Below are 20,287 nucleotides of genomic sequence, written 5' to 3' on the forward strand. Positions count from 1 at the left end.
TCTTACAAAGACTTAAAAAGGTAATACTCGCCCCATGCCATAACCCATCACTGTATTACTGACACATCAGGCAGTTTCTCCCCCTCCTCCCTCCTCTCCAACCCACCAAACCCCACCTCGCCATGTTTCCTAGCAGCCTTCCAAGTCTAAAGCGTATGGGGTTTCCTTTCTTGGAACTCCTTACAAACAAGACTGGTATCTGAGAATGTCAGGCCTCCCGTTCTTACCCAATGCTCCTGACCACCAAGGGAGCCCTTTCTAAGAGAACAGTACAGACCTGACCAGCTCAGGGTAGCAAGGAGTTCCCCCAGCTGGCCCCAAAAGGATGTGAACCAACAAAAAACTCCATTAGGGAGACTGAGTACATTATACATAGCAGAATAAATTTCTGATATGTTATCCAATGTCATTTTCATTTCTGGGGATGATGTCTGTCCTGAAGCCCTCTTCCCACTGATGCTGAGACCTCCATCACCTCAGGGGAAAGCTGATGTAGCTGAGAATACAGGAGACTGTGTTCAGCTTTTGACTTCTGAAACAAGCTCTTCTGAAGGCTCATTTCCAAAAGAATAGTTATGAAAGGTAAGGCTTTCACTTGAAAGAGCCAGGCTTTGAGGACTGCAGAAAGGGTTTTCTACATCCCAGGAGTGTCCCTTTGATGATCAAGAACCAGAGGCTGAGTGGTTCAGGGTATAGAATGTTTAACTGTAAGCCCTGGAGTGGGGAAAGACATGAAATTAACACAGGGGCAGTTTCCTGCCCTCCGGGGATAAGAAAGCCCTTCCTGACGTTGAGGGAAAAGCCCAGGGAGCGATCAGAAGCAAGAGAATAGAAGCAGGTCCTCTGTCTTGCCCTGACTCAGGTTCAAACCCCAGGGGGCAGAGGCAAGGAAGAGACCCCCTGAGCAAGCCCAGAGCAGAGGGGCTGGCACCCTGTTTACCTCGAGGAACTGTGGGAGGAAATGGTCCCACAGAGGCCCCGTGCCAACATGCGGAGGCCTCGGTGGAGCATTCCTCACGGCGAGCAGGTCACACAGGGCCTCATGTGGCTCCCTCCCACCGCCCTCCAGTAATGGTGGAGGTCATGTTAGACGTTCCTGGGAACCCTCTCAGGGAGCACTGACGGTAGCTGGGACTTGAGATCAGCATGACTGCTGGGCGGCACACCTGTACTGCGGGGAGGCGGGTAGTGAGGCAGAGGCTGTGGCAGGGACAGGCCAAAGAGGGGCGTGGCTGGGGAACAGATGGAGGCGGCGGCCATGGGGATCTGGTAGCCGGGGATGATGGCTGAGCAGGTCTTGATACCCCACAACAACAGGTCAGCAGGGCCAGATCCGCACCCCATCCAAGCCAGTACTCAGATCATGCCAGGAGAAAAAGGCCACAAGTTGAGTCCACATGGTCTAAGTGCAAACCTTGAAGAGTCTGAATTACTTCAAGTGTCAAGAGTGGGTTTATTTTTTTTTTTTTCTGTCATCTGTGGAAACGGGAGCTCCTAAGTCTGGTTACAGAAATTCCTCTTGCCCCTTACCCAGTTGTCCTTCCCCCGCAAGAGAGCTGTTCCTGGCACTCCCCCGCCTCCGAGTGGCATCTGGCTCCCTGTGACGCACAGAATGAAGCCTAAACCACCCGTCCTGCCAGTTTTTCTCTCTGCTGCCACCTCCACGCACCCTTTGCCACATGAACATTGTTGATTTTCCCCCAATACGCTGCACTTCCTCATATACTCCCACCTTTGGACACACCTCCCATGCCTGCTATATATAGCAGGCTTCTAATATTTTGGTGTAATTATTTATATCTGGCTCTGCTCTCTGTCAAGGGTGAGGGCTGTCTTATTCATCTTTGTATCCCATTTTCCCACCAACAATTTCAGGCTTGTGGATGCACTCAGCGGTTCGTGTGTTAACCAACGAGAGTCAAAACCATCCAAAGACAGAATGGGCTGCCTTGGGAGAGAGGAAGCTCCCCCTCATGGGAGACGTGCAAGCGTCAGTTCTCCCTGGATCTGGCAGTGATGCCAAAGAGGAGGTAGAAGAGTGGGTGAGTGACCCTTAGGAGCCCGTTCTACCTTCAGACACTGAAGGTCCCTGGATACCAGGAAAAGGCTGTAGCGGCAGCAGGCTGAGGGTGAAGGATGGTGGGACCAACATGGGTGGAGTCCCAGTGGCCTCCAGGAAGGGGCAAGATGGCTCTGATGCAAGTGCCCGCAATGGGGGCAGCTCAAATATAAAGTGGCGTGTATTCGACTTCTTGAAATCCCTAAGTAAAGCATATGGTAGCTCACTTAACTACAGTATCTGTACCATGCCAGCTAATGGCTTAATGTATGTAGGAAAGTATGCATGGATGCACCTACAGTACCTATAGATGAGATGTATGGTAGAAAATAAAATAGCAGAAAATAAACTAAGCCATTAAAAATCTACTTCTGCATCTACCTTTAGCTAAAATACCAATTCCAGCCCATCCCTTCCTCAAACTCTTCCTCGCTCCAAGATTCTCAGGCAGCAACAGGCTTATGGGAAGTTTATGGAAGGTGGTCTGATGAAGGAAGATGGATGGAGAAACTAAGGAATTCAGGTTACCGTACTGCCTCCTCAACCTTGGACAGCTCCACTTATAGAGTCAGAAAAACCATATCTGATCCTGTAAGAGGATAGAAGTAATTACCTTTACCCCAGCTGTCTTTTTAAGTAATCCAAATGGATATAATCTGGGGAGGCTGGGTATTTTATTTTATTTTTTTTTTTTTAACATCTTTATTGGAGTATAATTGCTTTACAATGGTGTGTTAGTTTCTGCTTTATAACAAAGTGAATCAGTTATACATATACATATGTTCCCATATCTCTTCCCTCTTGTATCTCGCTCCCTCCCACCCTCCCTATCCCACCCCTCTAGGTGGTCACAAAGCACCGAGCTGATCTCCCTGTGCTATGTGGTTGCTTCCCACTAGCTATCTATTTTACATTTGGTAGTGTATATATGTCCATGCCACTCTCTCACTTTGTCACATCTTACCCTTCCCCCTCCCCATATCCTCAAGTCCGTTCTCTAGTAGGTCTGTGTCTTTATTCCCGTCTTGCCACTAGGTTCTTCATGACCTTTATTTTCCCTTAGATTCCATATATATGTGTTAGCACACTGTATTTGTTTTTTTCTTTCTGACTTCACTCTGTAAGACAGACTCTAACTCCATCCACCTCACTACAAATAACTCCATTTCGTTTCTTTTTATGGCTGAGTAATATTCCATTGTATATATGTGCCACATCTTCTTTATCCATTCATCCGATGATGGACACTTAGGTTGCTTCCATGTCCTGGCTATTGTAAATAGAGCTGCAATGAACATTTTGGTACGTGACTCTTTTTGAATTACGGTTTTCTCAGGGTATATGCCCAGTAGTGGGATTGCTGGGTCGTATGGTAGTTCTATTTTTAGTTTTTTAAGGAACCTCCATATTGTTCTCCATAGTGGCTGTATCAATTTACATTCCCACCAACAGTGCAAGAGGGTTCCCTTTTCTCCACACCCTCTCCAGCATTTATTGTTTCTAGATTTTTTGATGATGGCCATTCTGACCGGTGTGAGATGATATCTCATTGTAGTTTTGATTTGTATTTCTCTAATTTTAAAATCCCAGCAATGACTATTTTGATTCCTGGTGATTATTTGAAACCCTGTGACATTGACAGAAAACCTCAGCTCAGGAAAATGATGAGTATTGGGTATAGCCGAGACTACTTTTCCATTATACATTTGCCCCAAAGAGCACCTATAATTTGTGAGTTTTTGCCTGTTATAAAGTAGAGCAAGAAAGATGCAAATTCATAGATACAATTTCAAAGATCTTTCAGATCACAGTCATTTTTGAAACAAGTCAAAGAGTGAGCCCTTCCATCTTTCACGGAGATTTTGTTGGGCTGTGAGGCTAAGATGGTTTGGAGTAACTCAGCACTTGTCGTCAGCATCTCCTTCAATAAAGAGGTGTGCGAGGGATTCAGAGGCCAAGGTGCCAGTGAAAAGCCAACACATTGGATGAAAGGTCCATATCACTCAGGCCAAACTATCACCCTTACATCTAAATAATATGAACCATTCCACAAGACAGAAGTGTGTGCCTGCATTATCTAGGTAAATGGCTCCATTCCCCGTGTGTTGGGAGGAGCCCCTGCACACAAAAGGCTTCCATCTTAAGCTGCCTCCCCATCGTACTCAATAAAAGCACTCTCTTGTTCAGCCAGCACTTGAGGAGCACCACAAATGTACCAGGGACTGTGCTGGGGACGCAAAGATGGATGAGTTATGGCCATGGCCTGTGGCACTTCACTCTAGCTAGGGACACAAACCCACCCCCCCACACACACAATCAGGAGAAGGGAGCTGAAAAGGAGGTCCATGTGCGAAGAGTGTCTGCCTCTGAAGAGGGCGGGGGTTGTGCTGAATCATGCCCCAGGGAGAGGGTGCATGTCCGGGTTGGCTCCTCAGCTGGGCCCTGCCCAAGATGCTCAGAGGAAGGGCATTCCAAGCCCAGAGAACAGCTGGAGCAAAGGTATAAAGCGGAGGTGTGTCTGGAAACCAGGACAGATTCCGTGTACCTGGAGCGTAGAGCGTGTGGAAGGCAGAGCACAGAGCTGAGGCTGGTGAGACAGGGAGAGAAACCCAGTAACAAAACCCAGGAGTGGGGACTTCCCTGGTGGCCCAGTGGTTAAGACTCTGCACTGCCAATGCAGTGGGCACAGGTTCAATCCCTGGTCGGGGAACTAAGATCTCACATGCCCCATGGTGCGGCCAAAAGATATTAAGAAAGAAAAACACACAAAAAAACAAAACCCCAGGAGTGGTCAGAGAGACCAATGGGAAATTAGAAGGTCCCAGAAGTGTCCCAGAAATGGAAGCAAAGACAAGAGCGTCTAAGCAAAGAACACGGTCAGCAGTGTCGTTATGCCCAGAGGGGGGACTGAGCTAAGGCCGCTGGATTGGGTGGTCCAAAGGGCATCTGAGAACTGAGCAAAGATGGGACAGAAGTCAGAGTGCAGGTGACTGAGGAATGACAGTTGCCACTAAGAGGAGGACCACGCAAGGATGTCAGTGAAGGTAGAGGCAGGAGGGCGGGCAGAAGGAAAGATTTGGGTTTATTTGTTTTTGTAGACTTCCACGTAAGCTGATAAGAAACTACTGGAGAGTGAGAACCTTGGATCACAATGGGAGGAAGAATAAAAGAAAACATGCTCAGGGAAGGGAGAAGGTAAGTTCAGATGATCGGTTAGCCTGGGACAGAAAACATACCCCCCCCTCTTCCTCTGGATGCAGGAGAGGAAGCAAGGATGCAAGGACGCAAGGAGTTATGGGTAAATCAGGGCAGGAAGGGGAAAAAGAGGAGGTAAATGTTACCAAGGAGCACCGAGCATCCCGCTGAGGCTAGAAACCACAGATCTTCTATGATGCCCCAGGAGCGATTTCCCTGGAGTCAGAGCAGCGTAGGAGTAGGAAGAGTACTTGATGAAGGAATTAATTCCGGGGAGCCCGCAATGGAAGGAAACCTCCCTCTTTCCAGTCCCCCAGTAATTCCCTGGGGCCAACCAGACTCTCTGACCTGAAGAGAAATGCCTAGTGACAAATGGGACAACTTCCAAAGCTCAGGCACCATGTCTGCCTTCCATGACATCAGTTAACTGTTTCAGGAGGAAACAGGTGGCCGAGGAATGACAGTTGCCACTAATTTTTACTTGACTACCACAAATATTTATCCATTCTTTCTTTTTTTTTTTTTTGGCCTCTGCATGTGGTACCTGAAGATATTATTATCATGTGACAGGATGACATATGGCAGGACTGGACTTGGGAGACGAGGAGTCCAGATCATTAATTAGCCAGTTATCTGTATTCTTCTGGAAGGAACTTTCTTGGGAACATAAAGTAATTTCATTGTTAATGAGGAAAATGATTGCCCTTTAAACAACAGGGTCCGGGGAGGGGGATAAACTAGGAGTTTGGGATTAGCAGATACACACTACTATATATAAAATAGATAAACAACAAGGTCCTACTGTATAGCACAGGGAACAATATTTAATATCTTGTAATAATCTATAATGGGAAAGAATATTAAAAAGAATATATGTGTGTGTGTGTGTGTGTGTGTGTATATATATATATATATATATATATATATATATATATATATATATATATATATATAACTGAATCACTTTGCTGTACACCAGAAACTAACACAACACTGTAAATCAATTATACTCCAATAAAAAAAAATAAACAGGGTCCTGTGATTTTAGGTCCTGTGATGAACTCTAAAATCGAGCCTCAAACCGGAAGTCGAGTACTTTGGTGCTCAGGTTAATTTCTATATAAATACCTAACTGGTGTTTGTGCCACAGCTGAGCCTTAGCGCATGTCAACAGAGGCTTGCAGAGGCTACTTGGGAGACATGTGAAACTCCAGGGCCTTGTATGTGTATGCTGCAGGGCCAGGGCAGGCGTCTCTTATTAACCCTGATTACTATGCCACAGGGGACAGCTGAGCACAGGACGACCCTCACCTGCTTCCTTTATATGCTTGTAAACATCATCAGAGCCAGCAGAGGAGTACGGAATGTCATCGTGGGCCACAAAGTCAATCTGTTGGAGAGAGAGAAGAGTGACATCACCGCTGGGATGGGGCTGCATGTCTGCAATTTGAAAATACATATTTTTTTAAAAAACAAAGCAGTTGTAATTAAGCAGTTGAAATAAGCAGTTTATAAGGTAGACTTGAATCCTTGACTGAAAGGTATTTCCAACTGTCTCTGTTTCCACGAGCTGATGGGAACTAGATTGGTTTCTCTCTTTTGCTGGTCCCTCTTTCTTCTCTTACCTCTGACAGTAGGTGTTTTTGGCCTTCTGTTCTTCTGCCTCTAAAATCTCTCCTTCACACAATTCACTCATTCTTCAGATTTTAATCACCTCTGCTATGAGGAGCCAAAATCCTCATTTCCTGTCCCACTGATGGCAATAGGCCCATCCTCACATTTAAGTCATATTTTATTTTATTTATTTATTTTTTTGTCCGTGCCACACGGTATGCAGGATCCTAGCTCCCCGACCAGGGACGGAACCCGTGCCCCCTGCAGTGCAAGCACAGGGTCCTAACCACGGGACCGCCAGGGAAGCCCCCCACTTAAGTCATAGTTTATATTGTAGAAATGAATTCACGTCTCTCTTCGCATTTGATTCATACAACCACCTTGTGAGGCAGGTAGGGCAAGTATTACTACTTCAGTTGGGTCATACGGCTGCTGAAATGATAAAACTTGTCAAATTTGCCCAAAGTCACCCTTTTCTCTTTTGCCACCCTTGCTGTCACTTTAAAAACCTGTCTGGAATTTTAATTCATCCTGAAAACTGGTGCCCCTTCCAAGGGCACCTCCATTTTCTAAGTTTACTTAGGCTCCAAACACCTTGGAATAAGCCTTTTTTTGCCTACTTTCTTCACTCTCCATAGCACATAGGTCACAAGTTCCATTGGTGTGTGTGTGTGTGCGTGTGTGTGTGTGTGTGTGTGTGTGTGTGTGTGTGTACATGAGTGCATACACCCATCACTTCCTCTCCATTGCTTATGCCAAATCCAGGGCCCCATCACCTGGATTATTAATACCAACTTGTACCTGACCTTCCTCACTGCAGGCTCTTTCCTCTCCAAGCCATCCCTCTGTCACATGGTGGGGGGACCTCCTTAAACAGAATTTTCTTCTTGTCATCCTTGTGCCTGCTGATCTGCACTAGTTCCTTGTTTCCTCCTCCATCAAATAAAAACTTCCTGCCTAACTTTCAAAGCCCTTTGACAAGGCTTCACTCCACCTTGAGAGGTAGAGTAACAGTTTAATTTTGCTGTGTATAGATTCCTGCCCCACCACTTGCTAGCTATATAACTCATAATTTAGTGGTAAGGATTAAATCAGGATTTCTCAACCTTGGTACTAGTGACATTTTGAACTAGATAATTCTTTGTTGGAGGGACTTCCCTGGTGGTGCAGTGGTTAAGAATCCACCTGCCAATGCAGGGGACACGGGTTCGAGCCCTGGTCCGGGAAGATCCCACATGCCGCGGAGCAACTAGGCCCGTGTGCCACAACTACTGAGCCTGTGCTCTAGAGCCTGGGAGCCACAACTACTGAGTCCACGTGCCACAACTACTGAAGCCCACGTGCCTAGAGTCCATGCTCCACAATAAGAGAAGCCACCGCAATGAGAAGCCCACACAGCGCAACGAACGCTAGCCCCCGCTCGCCACAACTAGAGAAAGCCCGCATGCAGCAACAAAGACCCAACGCAGCCAATAAATAAATAAATAAGTATATAAATTTATATAAAAAAAATTCTTTGCTGGAGGGGGAGAGTCTGTCCTGTGCATTGTAGGAAGCTTAGTAGCACCCCTGTCCTTTACCCAGCAGATGCCAGTAGCACCCCTTTAGTTATGACGGCCAAAAATGTTTCCAGGCCCCGTTAAATGTCCCTTGGGGGCAAACTTGCCCCCACTTGAGAATCACTGGATTAAATAATATAATTATGTAAAAGTGCTAAAAATAATAACTGGTACACAGCAAGTACAATAAATGTTATTATCATCAATTCGATTCTTCGTACTCAAACTTAGTTGTTCCTCGTCTCCAGTGTATGACAACAACAACAACGTCTCAGGGTAGCCATGAGATTGAATGTGATTCATGTAAGAGCAAAGCACTTAGCACAGGGCTGGGTACATGGAAAGTACTCGATAAATGGCAGCCATCATCAGCATCTCCATAATGCTGCACACAAGTTGAAGATACAATAGATGCTTAGTAAAAATGTGTTAGTGATTGCTGGAAGTAAATCATATTGTAGTTTTTCCTTTTTCTTTTTATTCTTGCTGGGAAATTGTCTCCTCTGCTATTACCCATGCACATTTATCAGTGTTCTCTATTCTCTCCTGCATCGTGAATTTAAAAATAGAAAACTCTTAGAACAGCTTAATCTTATTTTTTTGTACTGCTTATAAAAGGAAAGAAGAGCTCCTAATGTGGGGCTGGTAGGGAGATACAAAGCACATAATTTGATGCAGATCAAAAGGATTTCTCGTGTTTTCAACTAATAAAAATCTTCTATCAGTAGGAGTCTCAGGGTCACAAAATCAGAGATACACAGTTCTTTCCTTAAAGGCTGACCCCTGTCCCTCTGGATAAGATGTGTGGTCATTTGTTCCATGAAAAATGATGCCTGTGGAACCATAAGCATCAATAATAATGATGATGACATTTTTGGAGCTCTTGCTTTGAGCCAGCCAGTGTTCCAAGGGTTTTACTAGATGATCTCATTAGATCCTCAAAACAGCACCCATTTTCTGGTTTAGGTAAGTGAGTGCAATATCTTGCTCAAGGTCCCACAGTTAAGAAGTTAAGCCACACATGGACCTGAGTGGTCTAGCTCCAGAGATCACACTGAGGAAGTGGGATGCTGTTGGTCCCCAGGCGTGGGCACAGGACAGGTGCTGCATCAAGTGACATCACATGACAGTGCCTGAAGTTACCTCTTTCCGAAATTAGAAGAGTCTTTGGACTTTCCGGGTATAAGCTGTAGAAACAGACGACTCCCTAATTCTGCTACTTAGAGAACGTGGAAGAATAAGTACCTTGTGTTTTTCCAGAAACTCTGGCGTGAGTGTCCACGGAGCATCTCTGATGACTTCGTCCACATAGCGACAGTGTCTCAGCGCTTCGTATCTCTCTGCTTCGTTCATCACGGTGAAACCTTTGAATTTGTGGGTGAGGTCATCACTGCAAACTGAAACAGGCAGATGCATTAAATGCTGTTAGCTGGCCCAGGCCCTGCTCACAGCCATCCCAATACAGACATGGCTCCTTCAGCAAGACAAAGAACTCAGCCTTGCTAGGTGCGTGACATGATCAAACTCAGTTTTTTTTTTTGTTTTTTTTACGGGAAAGAAGGATCAGGAAGTGAAGCAAGCTGAAATCCACTGGCAATTGAGAATTTCATTTTAGTGTTAATTACAACTGCATTCTCCACTGTGGCTTTTATTAAAATTATTCTCCATGCTACCTAATGTGACTTTCACGTCTTTTTATTTCCCTATCCCACCCTTCAGTGAACATTACTATCCAGAAATAAAATGACCAAATGAACAGACAGAGAAGGCAGAGCAAGGAGAAGGACCAAGAGGCCTGAGTTATGGAACGTTTGAACAATCAGTTCCAATTCCTTTAACACATCATTGTACTTAGTAACCCAAGTGTGATTCACATGCACGCACGTGCGCACGTGTGCACACACACACACACACACGCACTTCTGTTCCCTGGATTGAGGTCCAGTCACTACACATTGGGCCACACGATCAAGAGGAGAAGGTCACGAAACAGAAGATCTGATCTAGCAGAGTTCATCCTTCTCACATGCCATCTTTTCTAGGTCTCGAGTTCCTGAATCCTCAAATGGGGATGGAACTATCCTCCACTATCAGCCTTAGAAAGGATTTTTTGAGGATTTATATAGAAGTGCTTCGAAATAAAGTGAGCAATAAATATTATTCATTATCATATCCAGAATATATTTTTGTTGGCAAAAGCAGCTTTTCTACATGTCAGGAAGAGACGTCATTGTGGCTACAGTCCCTGTTTACCAATATCCCCGTCAGGGTCTTACTGCAATCAGTCAGACTACCCTGACCACTCCTGAAGATGAGGTTTTTTTTCCTTTAAGGTATTATGTACATACAATAACCTTACAAATGTTAAGTGTACAAGATATGTTTTAAAAACAAAAATACAGGGCTTCCCTGGTGGCACAGTGGTTAAGAATCCGCCTGCCAATGCAGGGGACACGGGTTCGAGCCCTGGTCTGGGAAGATCCCACATGCCGCGGAGCAACTAAGCCTGTGCGCCACAACTACTGAGCCTGCACTCTAGAGCCCGCGAGCCACAACTACTGAGCCCACGCGCTGCAACTACTGAAACCCACGCACCCTAGAGTCCATGCTCCGCAACAAGAGAAGCCACGACAATGAGAAGTCTGCACACCGCAACGAAGAGTAGCTCCTGCTCGCCGCAACTAGAGAAAGCCCGCACACAGCAACGAAGACCCAACGCAGCCAAAAATAAATAAATAAAATAAATAAATTTATTAAAAAATAAAAACAAAAACAGTCATTTTGATGGAACCAAATCATGACCCACATCTCCAGAAACAAACCTGGCCACAGAGTAAGTACAACCAACGGTTACACCCAGCATCCTCAGAAACCCTCCTACTGCAGCCCTCACACCCTCTGCATCCAAACCATCAGCAAAACTGCTGGCTCCTTCACAGCACACCGGAAGCCACATTCTTCTCACCACCTTCACTGCTCCCTTCCCAGCCCATTCACCATCTCTACCCTGGATTACTGCAGTGGCCCCCTAACTAGTCACTGGATTCCAGCCTCCCCCCAACCCCCAGCAGCCTGTTCTCATTGGCCAGAATGATCCCATTAAAACCTGTCAGATTACATCATCCCCAGGATCCGAACCCTTCCCATCTCCCTCAGAGTAAAAGCCAAACTCCTCCAGAAGCCTACAGGCCCCTACAAGATCCACATCTCCCTCAGCCCATTCCTTGCCTCTCTGACTGCATCTCCTGTTGCGTCCCAGCCCCTGGCCTCCTTGCCTGAAACCACCAGGAATACTCCTACTGAGATCAGGGCTTTGCACTTCCTGTTCCCCAAACCTGGACCAGTTGTGCTCCAAATATCCATAGGGCTCACCCCCTCTCCTCCCTCAAGGCTTCCCCAACCACCCTATTCTAAATTGGGATCCGCCCCCACCACTGGCAGGCCCCAGCCCTCCTCACTTCTTGCTATGGCACTCACCATCATATAATTGTCTTATTCGTTTATTGTTGGTGTTTCTCTATTAAAATATGGCTCCCTGAGGACGGGGACTTTTGTCTGTTTTATTTTCTGATGGCCCATAGTAGGCTCTTAACAACTACTCGTTGAATGAATTAACAATGCTTGATACACACAGATGCTCAATAAAGGTTTACTAGGATTTAAGATAATAGGTATATATTTATCTGCAGGTACATTTCAACATACATGCAAATAAGAGACTACTGTGTCTCTCGATACACGTGTATGTCTATATATCTCCTATACATACTTCCTGTGATGATGTATAAAAATATGTAGAATACAATACACCACAGAAAACATTGTAGTGTCTTACGTTACCAAAACACCATCAACCACATGGCAGGCTCAAAAACCTTGGTAAGTATTAGAATCACCTTAGGAGCTTGTTAAAGATGCCCAGGCTCCACTCAAGGTTTTGATTCAGTGGGTGCTATGGTCTAAATGTGTCCCCACAAAATTCATATGTTGAAATCTTAACTCCCAAAGATGATGACATTAGGAGGTGGGCCTTTGGGAGATACTTAGGTCATAAGGGTGGAACCCTCATAAATGGGATTAGTGCCTTATAAAGGAGGCCCCAGAGAGCTCCCTAGCCCCTCTCACCATGTAAGAAAACAGTGAGAAGGTGCCAGCTATGAATCAGTAAGCTGGCCCTCACCAGAAGACCATGTTAGCACTTTGATCTTAGACTTCTCAGCCTCCAGAATGATGAGAAATAGACTTCTGTTGCTTTGAGCTACCCAGTCTCTGGTATCTTGTTCTAGCAGCCCGAACGGACTAAGACAGTAGGTCTGGAGTGGGGTCCAGGCAGCTCTATTTTTGACAAGCTTCAGGGATGATTCTGAGGCATACAACATTTGAAAGCCCCTAAAGCATATTATGAACATCTTGAGTAAAGAGCCCAGCCTGTGTTTGAATCACCCATCACGCCCAGCTTGGTGGGTGGGTGGTGGTTAGTAGGGCCATAATGACTATGTTATGTATTGATTCACTGAATGCATTAGTTTTTGATTCCATAAATAAGAATTATTTATGGGCCAACCTATACAATTTAAAAATTGACCTACAGCTTTTGAAATGTTCTTAAAAGACTTTACATTTTTAAAAGACTAAAGGATTTTATTAAAATAGTACCTCAAGAATTGTATTAAGCAAAAATGGATTTGAGATCCATCAATTTTCTATTTTAAACAACAGAAAACTAGGCCGAACCATATCCTCTCTCCCTTTTGAACCTGCACCTGAGCAATTTGGTGTAACTTCGAGATGACGGAGATAATGGCCTCTTGACAGAGCACAAAGAAAACAACCAACCTGTTTATGCTGACATGGAATCCTATCTTCATATCCCAGGAGTGACCTCAAGAAGCAGCTGAACGTGCTGACCAGTTATTGTCTAAACAGTAATTGCGCCCAAAGCAGCACTGTTGTTCCCCAGTCTTGGCAAATGCACCCTGACAGCCAGATGGAGAACTCTGAGCAATGGTGTTCCGTGGATGAATTCACTGAGCTGTCTGGGAGCTCCCGCTGCAGCTAACCTATACTGGCAGCTCACTGTGCTCAAAATGAATTATTACTAATACCCCGCGGGAGAGAAAATATAACACAGGGGATGAATTTGGAGCCCAGCAGACTTGGTTCGAATCCCAGCTCTGCTACTTATTACCAGGAAAGTTACTCAAACTCTTTAAGCCTCAGTTGTCTGTCTTTAGCACATGGCGAAGTTTGGAGAATTAAATCTGCTCATCTGTGTGAGCAGAGAGTCATGCTCAGAAACGTTTGCCACTTATTAATAGTACTCGTGACCTAAGACCATTTGTGGAGATATTTATTCATTTCTATTTTGGGCTCTGTCTTTTCCCTGTCCCCACTTCACGCGCATGCCCGGCTTCTCGGTACATACTCCCCCGCAGAAGCTGTGAAGTTCAAGCTGCTGGTAGACAACCTGTCTTTCTGGCTGCTGTTTTCCCAACTTGGGGGAATTCCGTAAGGAAGAAGACAGACAGAAGATTCCTCCACAGGAGGAAGAGGTCAAAGGTCAGGGGAGTCCCACCAGCAGGGCCTCAGGAGGGGTGAGGACACTGGGGTTCACCTGGGCACAGACCACCGGGGCCTCATCTTCCGCAGAAACAGTGGATTTGCTCCTTCCTAGCAATTCTGTGGGCTCAGTTGATGAGAGCAGTGCAAAAACAGTGCTGGGCTGGAGACTGCAAGCCCCTCTCCTGTTTCTGTAAACATTTTAGAATCTTGTTTGACTCTGGGGAGGTGAAGAGACCCCAACAAGGACCGAGACTGAATCTCCCACCAGTCAGGCAAAATGGGTCTTAGAGGAATATTTAATTTCAATTAAGACACAATAGAGCATAAGCCCACATTTACAGAGTAATATTTATGTCTACTATAGTGGGCGTAGTATTTCTATGGTTGTTATCTTTTTATTCCCCTCCTGTGAGGCAGAAGTGAGTATGTGGTGACTCATACCCTTAAAAAAATTTTCCAGGAAAAAAATCTCTGATCTATTCAATAAATTTTAATTTCTTGTCTTGTTTTTAAACGACATGAGCTTCTAAATTAAAATGGAGAAAGAAAGGGCATTACAACTGGATAGTTTCAATTCACTAAAATAATGCCCACTGGAGAAGTTTGCATAAAAAAATTTCAAATTATTACTGACTACATGCTTAAAAATTAAAAATGCAGGTATTATAATCATAGTGCAAAAATCATGGCAGTTTGTGGTAGCCGTTACTACCTAAGGTTGGGAAGTAGACTGTAGTACCTCCAGTTATCACAGTTTCTGGTCTTTGAATCCATTATTTCTGCCAAATACTAAGTATTTCAGCTGTACCTGTCTGTGCACTTGCCCCAGCCAGAGTGGTTTCATGAGCAAAGCCCTTGCTCCACCCAAGGAAATTCCTACAACAAACCTACCTGCAGATGTAAGGGGGCCCACAATTAATATAGCAGGTTCTTTCAACTCACTGTAACCATTTTATTTGCTAACTATATACATAATATTAAGAGCTAGCCTTTCAACCAACAACACAGAATACCTATTTTAAAGGACTCCCTAACTTTCCTCCCTACAGAATTTTCTGCCATTAAGCTGTCTTGTCAAACTCAAGAAAGATAGTCTAAGGTACTCTTCAAACTACGGTACACATACCCTTGGGGATATGTAAGGGTTTTTCAAGAGGTATCCAAGCACTGGTAGTTTTAAAGGAATTGATTTCCAGATCCTCAGCTTCCAAGGGTACCCTTTCCTAAAATTAATGGGTCGGAGAAAGCCTCTGTGTCCAAAACCAACCTTACTCTACTTCACAAAAGAAAGGCATCATCCAAACCTTACTACCTGCATTGCTAGGGGCAGGGAATTAAATCCTGAGGTCAAACCAAATGGAAACCTTGTTTAATGACTATTCAAAGCACTATGAACCTATAAAAGCTTCCTGTCTTTCTCTTTCTTGCATACGTTTCTGTTATAGGTGAAGTTGAAAGTTAGAAACTAAATATGGTAGAGTGAGGAATAATGCAATTTTTACCAAAGAACTTTGCCTCTACCTTCTCCCAACTATTATCAAAGGATGCAAGGATCTTGAGGGATAAGGTCCACGAATTCAAAGCAAAAGGAGCATTGGAAAGAAATACTGAATGATAAAAATTGCTTTTTCATGTAGTTAAGGGTAAGCATTTTTCCAGCTCTTCTCAATGCTTATATTGAATACTAAAATTGCCTTTTCCCTTGTAGTTAAGGCATAAGCATTTTTTCCGCTACTCACTTCAAAATCACTTCAATAAATCAAAGCTGTATAGGCTGGTACTGCTGCTTCTTAGAAGTACAACTGGAATATTTTCCTGGAATTGTCAAATGTTTCAAAGTACATTGGAATAAACACATGGATAAAATATTTACAAGCTTTTTTCTCAGACTTCATATATATTATTTAAAAAGGAAGTTAAATATCTATTGTATCAACTCACATCATATTTATTCCATTTACAGATAATCTTTCTCCCATTTCATCTTCTAAATGTTTGTTATTTCCTACCTCCTCATAACAGAGAATAAAAGATCTATGCCAAATTACTTTTTGGTAGTATATGCCCTTTTCTATCCTCAAGTACATAGGAAAAGTATCTAATAAAGGGTTAGATATAACCTAACTTAAACTAACCCTTTATTAGATACCCAGGGTATCTAACAAAGATATTTCTGATTTTTACATTGGATTTCATTTAATTATTCGCCAAAGCCAAACACCAGAGTTTGACACACACATATACCAATATTTAGAGAAGGAATAACATGTCTTTTTAAAAATCATACTCCTTTTCTTATAAATAGCATATAATTTTATGTATAAATTATATTGTATTACTATAAATTAAGGATATTGATTTATTTTTGTAACTTTTTATCTTCTTTGTAACTTGTTATATTAGATCTACATCATTTTAATCTTGACTGATTCTTTTTTATACAATGGATTCTATAATTTATTTCTCAATGGTTTTTATAAAGCTTCTTGAAATAATTAATACATTTGAACTGAAAAGACTTTGTCTTAGTTTCTAGGGTTTTAGTAGGTTTGACAATAAGGACTGGTTTTGCCAATTAAGTTAGATGGCATTTTCTGCAAATTTGCTAAATTTGCTAAAACTGCAGCCCCAAGGTGTGTGTGTGTGTGTGTCTGTGTGTGTGTGTTTTAAGTTTTTAAGCAAATGATAAATACATTTTATCAAAAATTATTGGATTGGCAATGGCGTAATGAAATTACCAACATTTCTATTTCCTCAACCCTTTCTGAGTATATCTGGTTGAATAGGTTGCTTTCAAGTAACAGTGTAAGGGCTATAATTAAGAGTCATTTGATAAGTCTTGGTAAAGACTTTGTGTTATACTTCCTAGAAAGGGAAAAAGCAAATTATTCTAATAGCTTGGAAGCAAATCTTTTTCCAGGTCACATCATTTCTAATCCACTGCCTAACAACAAATTTGAAAGAGGATCTTAACAAATTATCACTTGATAGACCATTAAAATTATTTTGATGACAATAATAAATTATTTTTGTGATATTTGGCAAATAACTTATAAGCTCAAAGATTGAGTGGTATCACTGTAACAAACTTCTTCCATTTCCATCTAAATATTTCTGTGAACAAAATATTTTAGCACTTACATCTGTAACAAAGAAAAAGAGGAATAAAATCAATGTTAAACCCTGTCTCATTCTAGCAGTAATATATTCATCCACAAAAATATCCATCTACAATTTCTTCTCAATCATTCAAAAGAAGCCAGAGGTTTAAAACAAACAAAACAAAAACAGGAATTCCCTGGCTTTCCACTGGTTAGGTGTCCACGCTACCACTGCCGGGGGCACGGGTTTGATCCCTGGCTGGGGAACTAAGATCCCACGTGCCACGTGGCCAAAAAACCCCCAAAAAACAAAACTACACCTCACCTATAGAGGAGCGAGGATAAAAATTACATTGGATACCCCCACAGAAACAAGGCAAACAAGAAGTGAGTGAAGGGGGGAAAAGCAACACATAACATACAAGGGAACTGCCATAAGGTTGTCAGCTGATTTCTCAGCAGAAACTCTGCAGGCCAGAAGGGAGCAGCACAATATACTTAAAGTGATGAAAGGGAAGAACTTACAACCAAGAATACTCTACCCAGCAAGGCTCTCATTCAGGTTCGATGGAGAAATCAAAAGCTTTACAGACAAGCAAAACCTAAGAGAATTCAACATCAGCAGACCAGCTTTGCAACAAATGCTAAAGGAATTTCTCTAACAAGAAAAGGCCACAACTAGAAACAAGAAAATTACAAATGGAAAAGCTCACTGGTAAAGGCAAACATACAGTAAAGGTAGGAAATCATTTATGAACAAATATAATATCAAAACCAGCAATTGTGAGAAGAGGAGAGCACAAATGCAGGATATTGGAAATGCATTTGACATTAAAAGACCAGCAACTTAAAATGATCTTCTTGGGCTTCCCTGGTGGCGCAGTGGTTAAGAATCCGCCTGCCGATGCAGGGGGACACGGGTTCAAGCTCTGGTCCGGGAAGATCCCACATGCCATGGAGCAACTAAGCCCATGATCCACAACTACTGAGCCTGTACTCTAGAGCCCGCATGTCACGGCTACTGAAGCCTGCATACCTAGAACCCATGCTCTGCAACAAGAGAAGCCACCACAATGAGAAGCCCATGCACCGCAACGAAGAGTAGCCCCTGCTCACCACAACTAGAGAAAGCCCGCGCGCAGCAACAAAGACCTAATGCAGCCAAAAATAAATAAATAAATAAATAAATTTAAAAAAAACAACAACAATCTTGTTTATGTATAGACTGCTATATCAAAACCTCATGGTAACTGCAAACCGAAAATCTACAATTGATACACACACAAAGAAGAAAAAGGAATCCAAACACAACACTGAAGTTAGTCATCAAATCACAAGAGGAGGGAACAAAACAGGAAGGGAAGAAAAAAGACCTCCAAAAACAAATCCAAAACAGTTAACAAAATGGTAATAAGAACATACATAACAATAATTATCTTAAACATAAACAGATTAAATGCTCTAACCAAAAGACATAGATGGCTAAATGGATACAAAAAACAAGACCTGTATATATGCTGTATACAAGAGACCCACTTCAGGTCTAGGGACACATACAGACTGAAACTGAGAGGATGGAAAAAGGTATTCCATGCAAATGGAAATCAGAAGAAAGCTGGAGTAGCAATACTCATCTCAGACAAAATAGACTTTAAAGACTGTTACAAGAGACAAAGACACTACATAATCATCAAGGGATCAATCCAAGAAGAAGATTTAACAATGGTAAATATATATGCACCCAACATAGGAGCACCTCAATATATAAGGCAAATACTAACAGCCATAAAAGAAGAAATCGACAGTAACACAATAATAGTGGGGGACTTTAACACCCCACTTTTATTAATGGACAGATCATCCAGGGAGAAAATCAATAAGGAAACACAGGCCTTAAATGACACATCAGACCAGATAGACTTAATTGCTATTTATAGAGCATTCTATCCAAAAGCAACAGAATACACATTCTTCTCAAGTGCACATGGAACATTCTCCAGGACTGATCACATGTTGGGCCACAAGGCGAACCTTGGCAAAATTAAGAATATTGAAATCATACCAAGCATCTTTTCCGACCACGATGCTATGAGATTAGAAATCAACTACAAGAAAAAAAAAACTGTAAAAAATACAAACACATGGAGGTTAAACAATACACTACTAAATAACCAAGAGATCACTGAAGAAATCAAAGAGGAAATCAAAAAATACCTAGAAACAAATGACAATGAAAACACGATGGCCCAAAACCTATGGGATGCAGCAAAAGCTGTTCTAAGAGGGAAGTTTATAGCAATACAATCTTATCTCAGAAAACAAGAAAAATCACAAATAAACAACTTTACACGTAAAGCAACTAGAGAAAGAACAAACAAAACCCAAAGTTAGCAGAAACAATGAAACCATAAATATCAGAGCAGAAATAAATGAAATAGAAATGAAGAAAACAATAGAAAAGATTGATGACTCTAAAAGATGGCTCTTTGAAAAGATAAACAAAATTTATAAACCTTTAGCCAGACTCATCAAGAAAAAAGGAGAGGGCTCTAATCAATAAAATTAGAAGTGAAAAAGGAGAAGTTACAACGGACACCACAGAAATACAAAGGATCACAAGAGACTACTACAAGCTACTATACGTTAATAAAATGGACAACCTGGAAGAAATGTACAAATTCTTAGAAAGGTACAATCTCCCAAGACTGAACCAGGAAGAAACAGAAAATATAAACAGACCAATCACAAGTACTAAATTGAAACTGATTAAAAAACTCCCAACAAACAAAAGTCCAGGACCAGATGGCTTCACAGGTGAATTATATCAAACAGTTAGAGAAGAGTTAACACCTATCCTTCTAAAACTATTCCAAAAAACAGCAGAGGAAGGAATACTCCCAAACTCATTCTATGAGGCCACCATCACCCTGATACCAAAACCAGAAAAAGATACCACAAAAAAAATTATAGGCCAATATCACTGATGAACACAGACGCAAAAATCCTCAACAAAATACTAGCAATCCAAATCCAACAATACATTAAAAGGATCATACACCATGATCAAGTGGGATTTATCCCAGGGATGCAAGGATTTTTCAATATCCGCAAATCAATCAATGTGATACACCACATCAACAAATTGAAGAATAAAAACCATATAATCATCTCAATAGATGCAGAAAGAGCTTTTGACA

At 42.5% G+C, this 20,287-nt stretch overlaps 1 protein-coding gene across 10 annotated transcripts in view; it reads right to left on the reverse strand.

Annotated features, from left to right (window-relative positions):
- Positions 1 to 20,287, reverse strand: part of PCYT1B (phosphate cytidylyltransferase 1B, choline) — a 177,632-nt gene that overhangs the window by 54,224 nt on the left and 103,121 nt on the right. For all 10 annotated transcript variants that reach the window (XM_082375805.1, XM_082375802.1, XM_082375807.1 and 7 more), the window contains 2 exons: positions 9,673 to 9,824; positions 6,566 to 6,644 (listed from right to left, as the gene is read on the reverse strand). In XM_082375805.1, coding sequence (XP_082231931.1) covers positions 6,566 to 6,644; positions 9,673 to 9,824 — 231 coding nt within the window. The remainder of the gene's footprint in view (positions 1 to 6,565; positions 6,645 to 9,672; positions 9,825 to 20,287) is intronic.

Source organism: Balaenoptera borealis (genome assembly GCF_965194805.1).
Source record: "Balaenoptera borealis genome assembly, chromosome: X".
In the NCBI taxonomy this organism is placed as follows: Eukaryota; Metazoa; Chordata; class Mammalia; order Artiodactyla; family Balaenopteridae; genus Balaenoptera; species Balaenoptera borealis.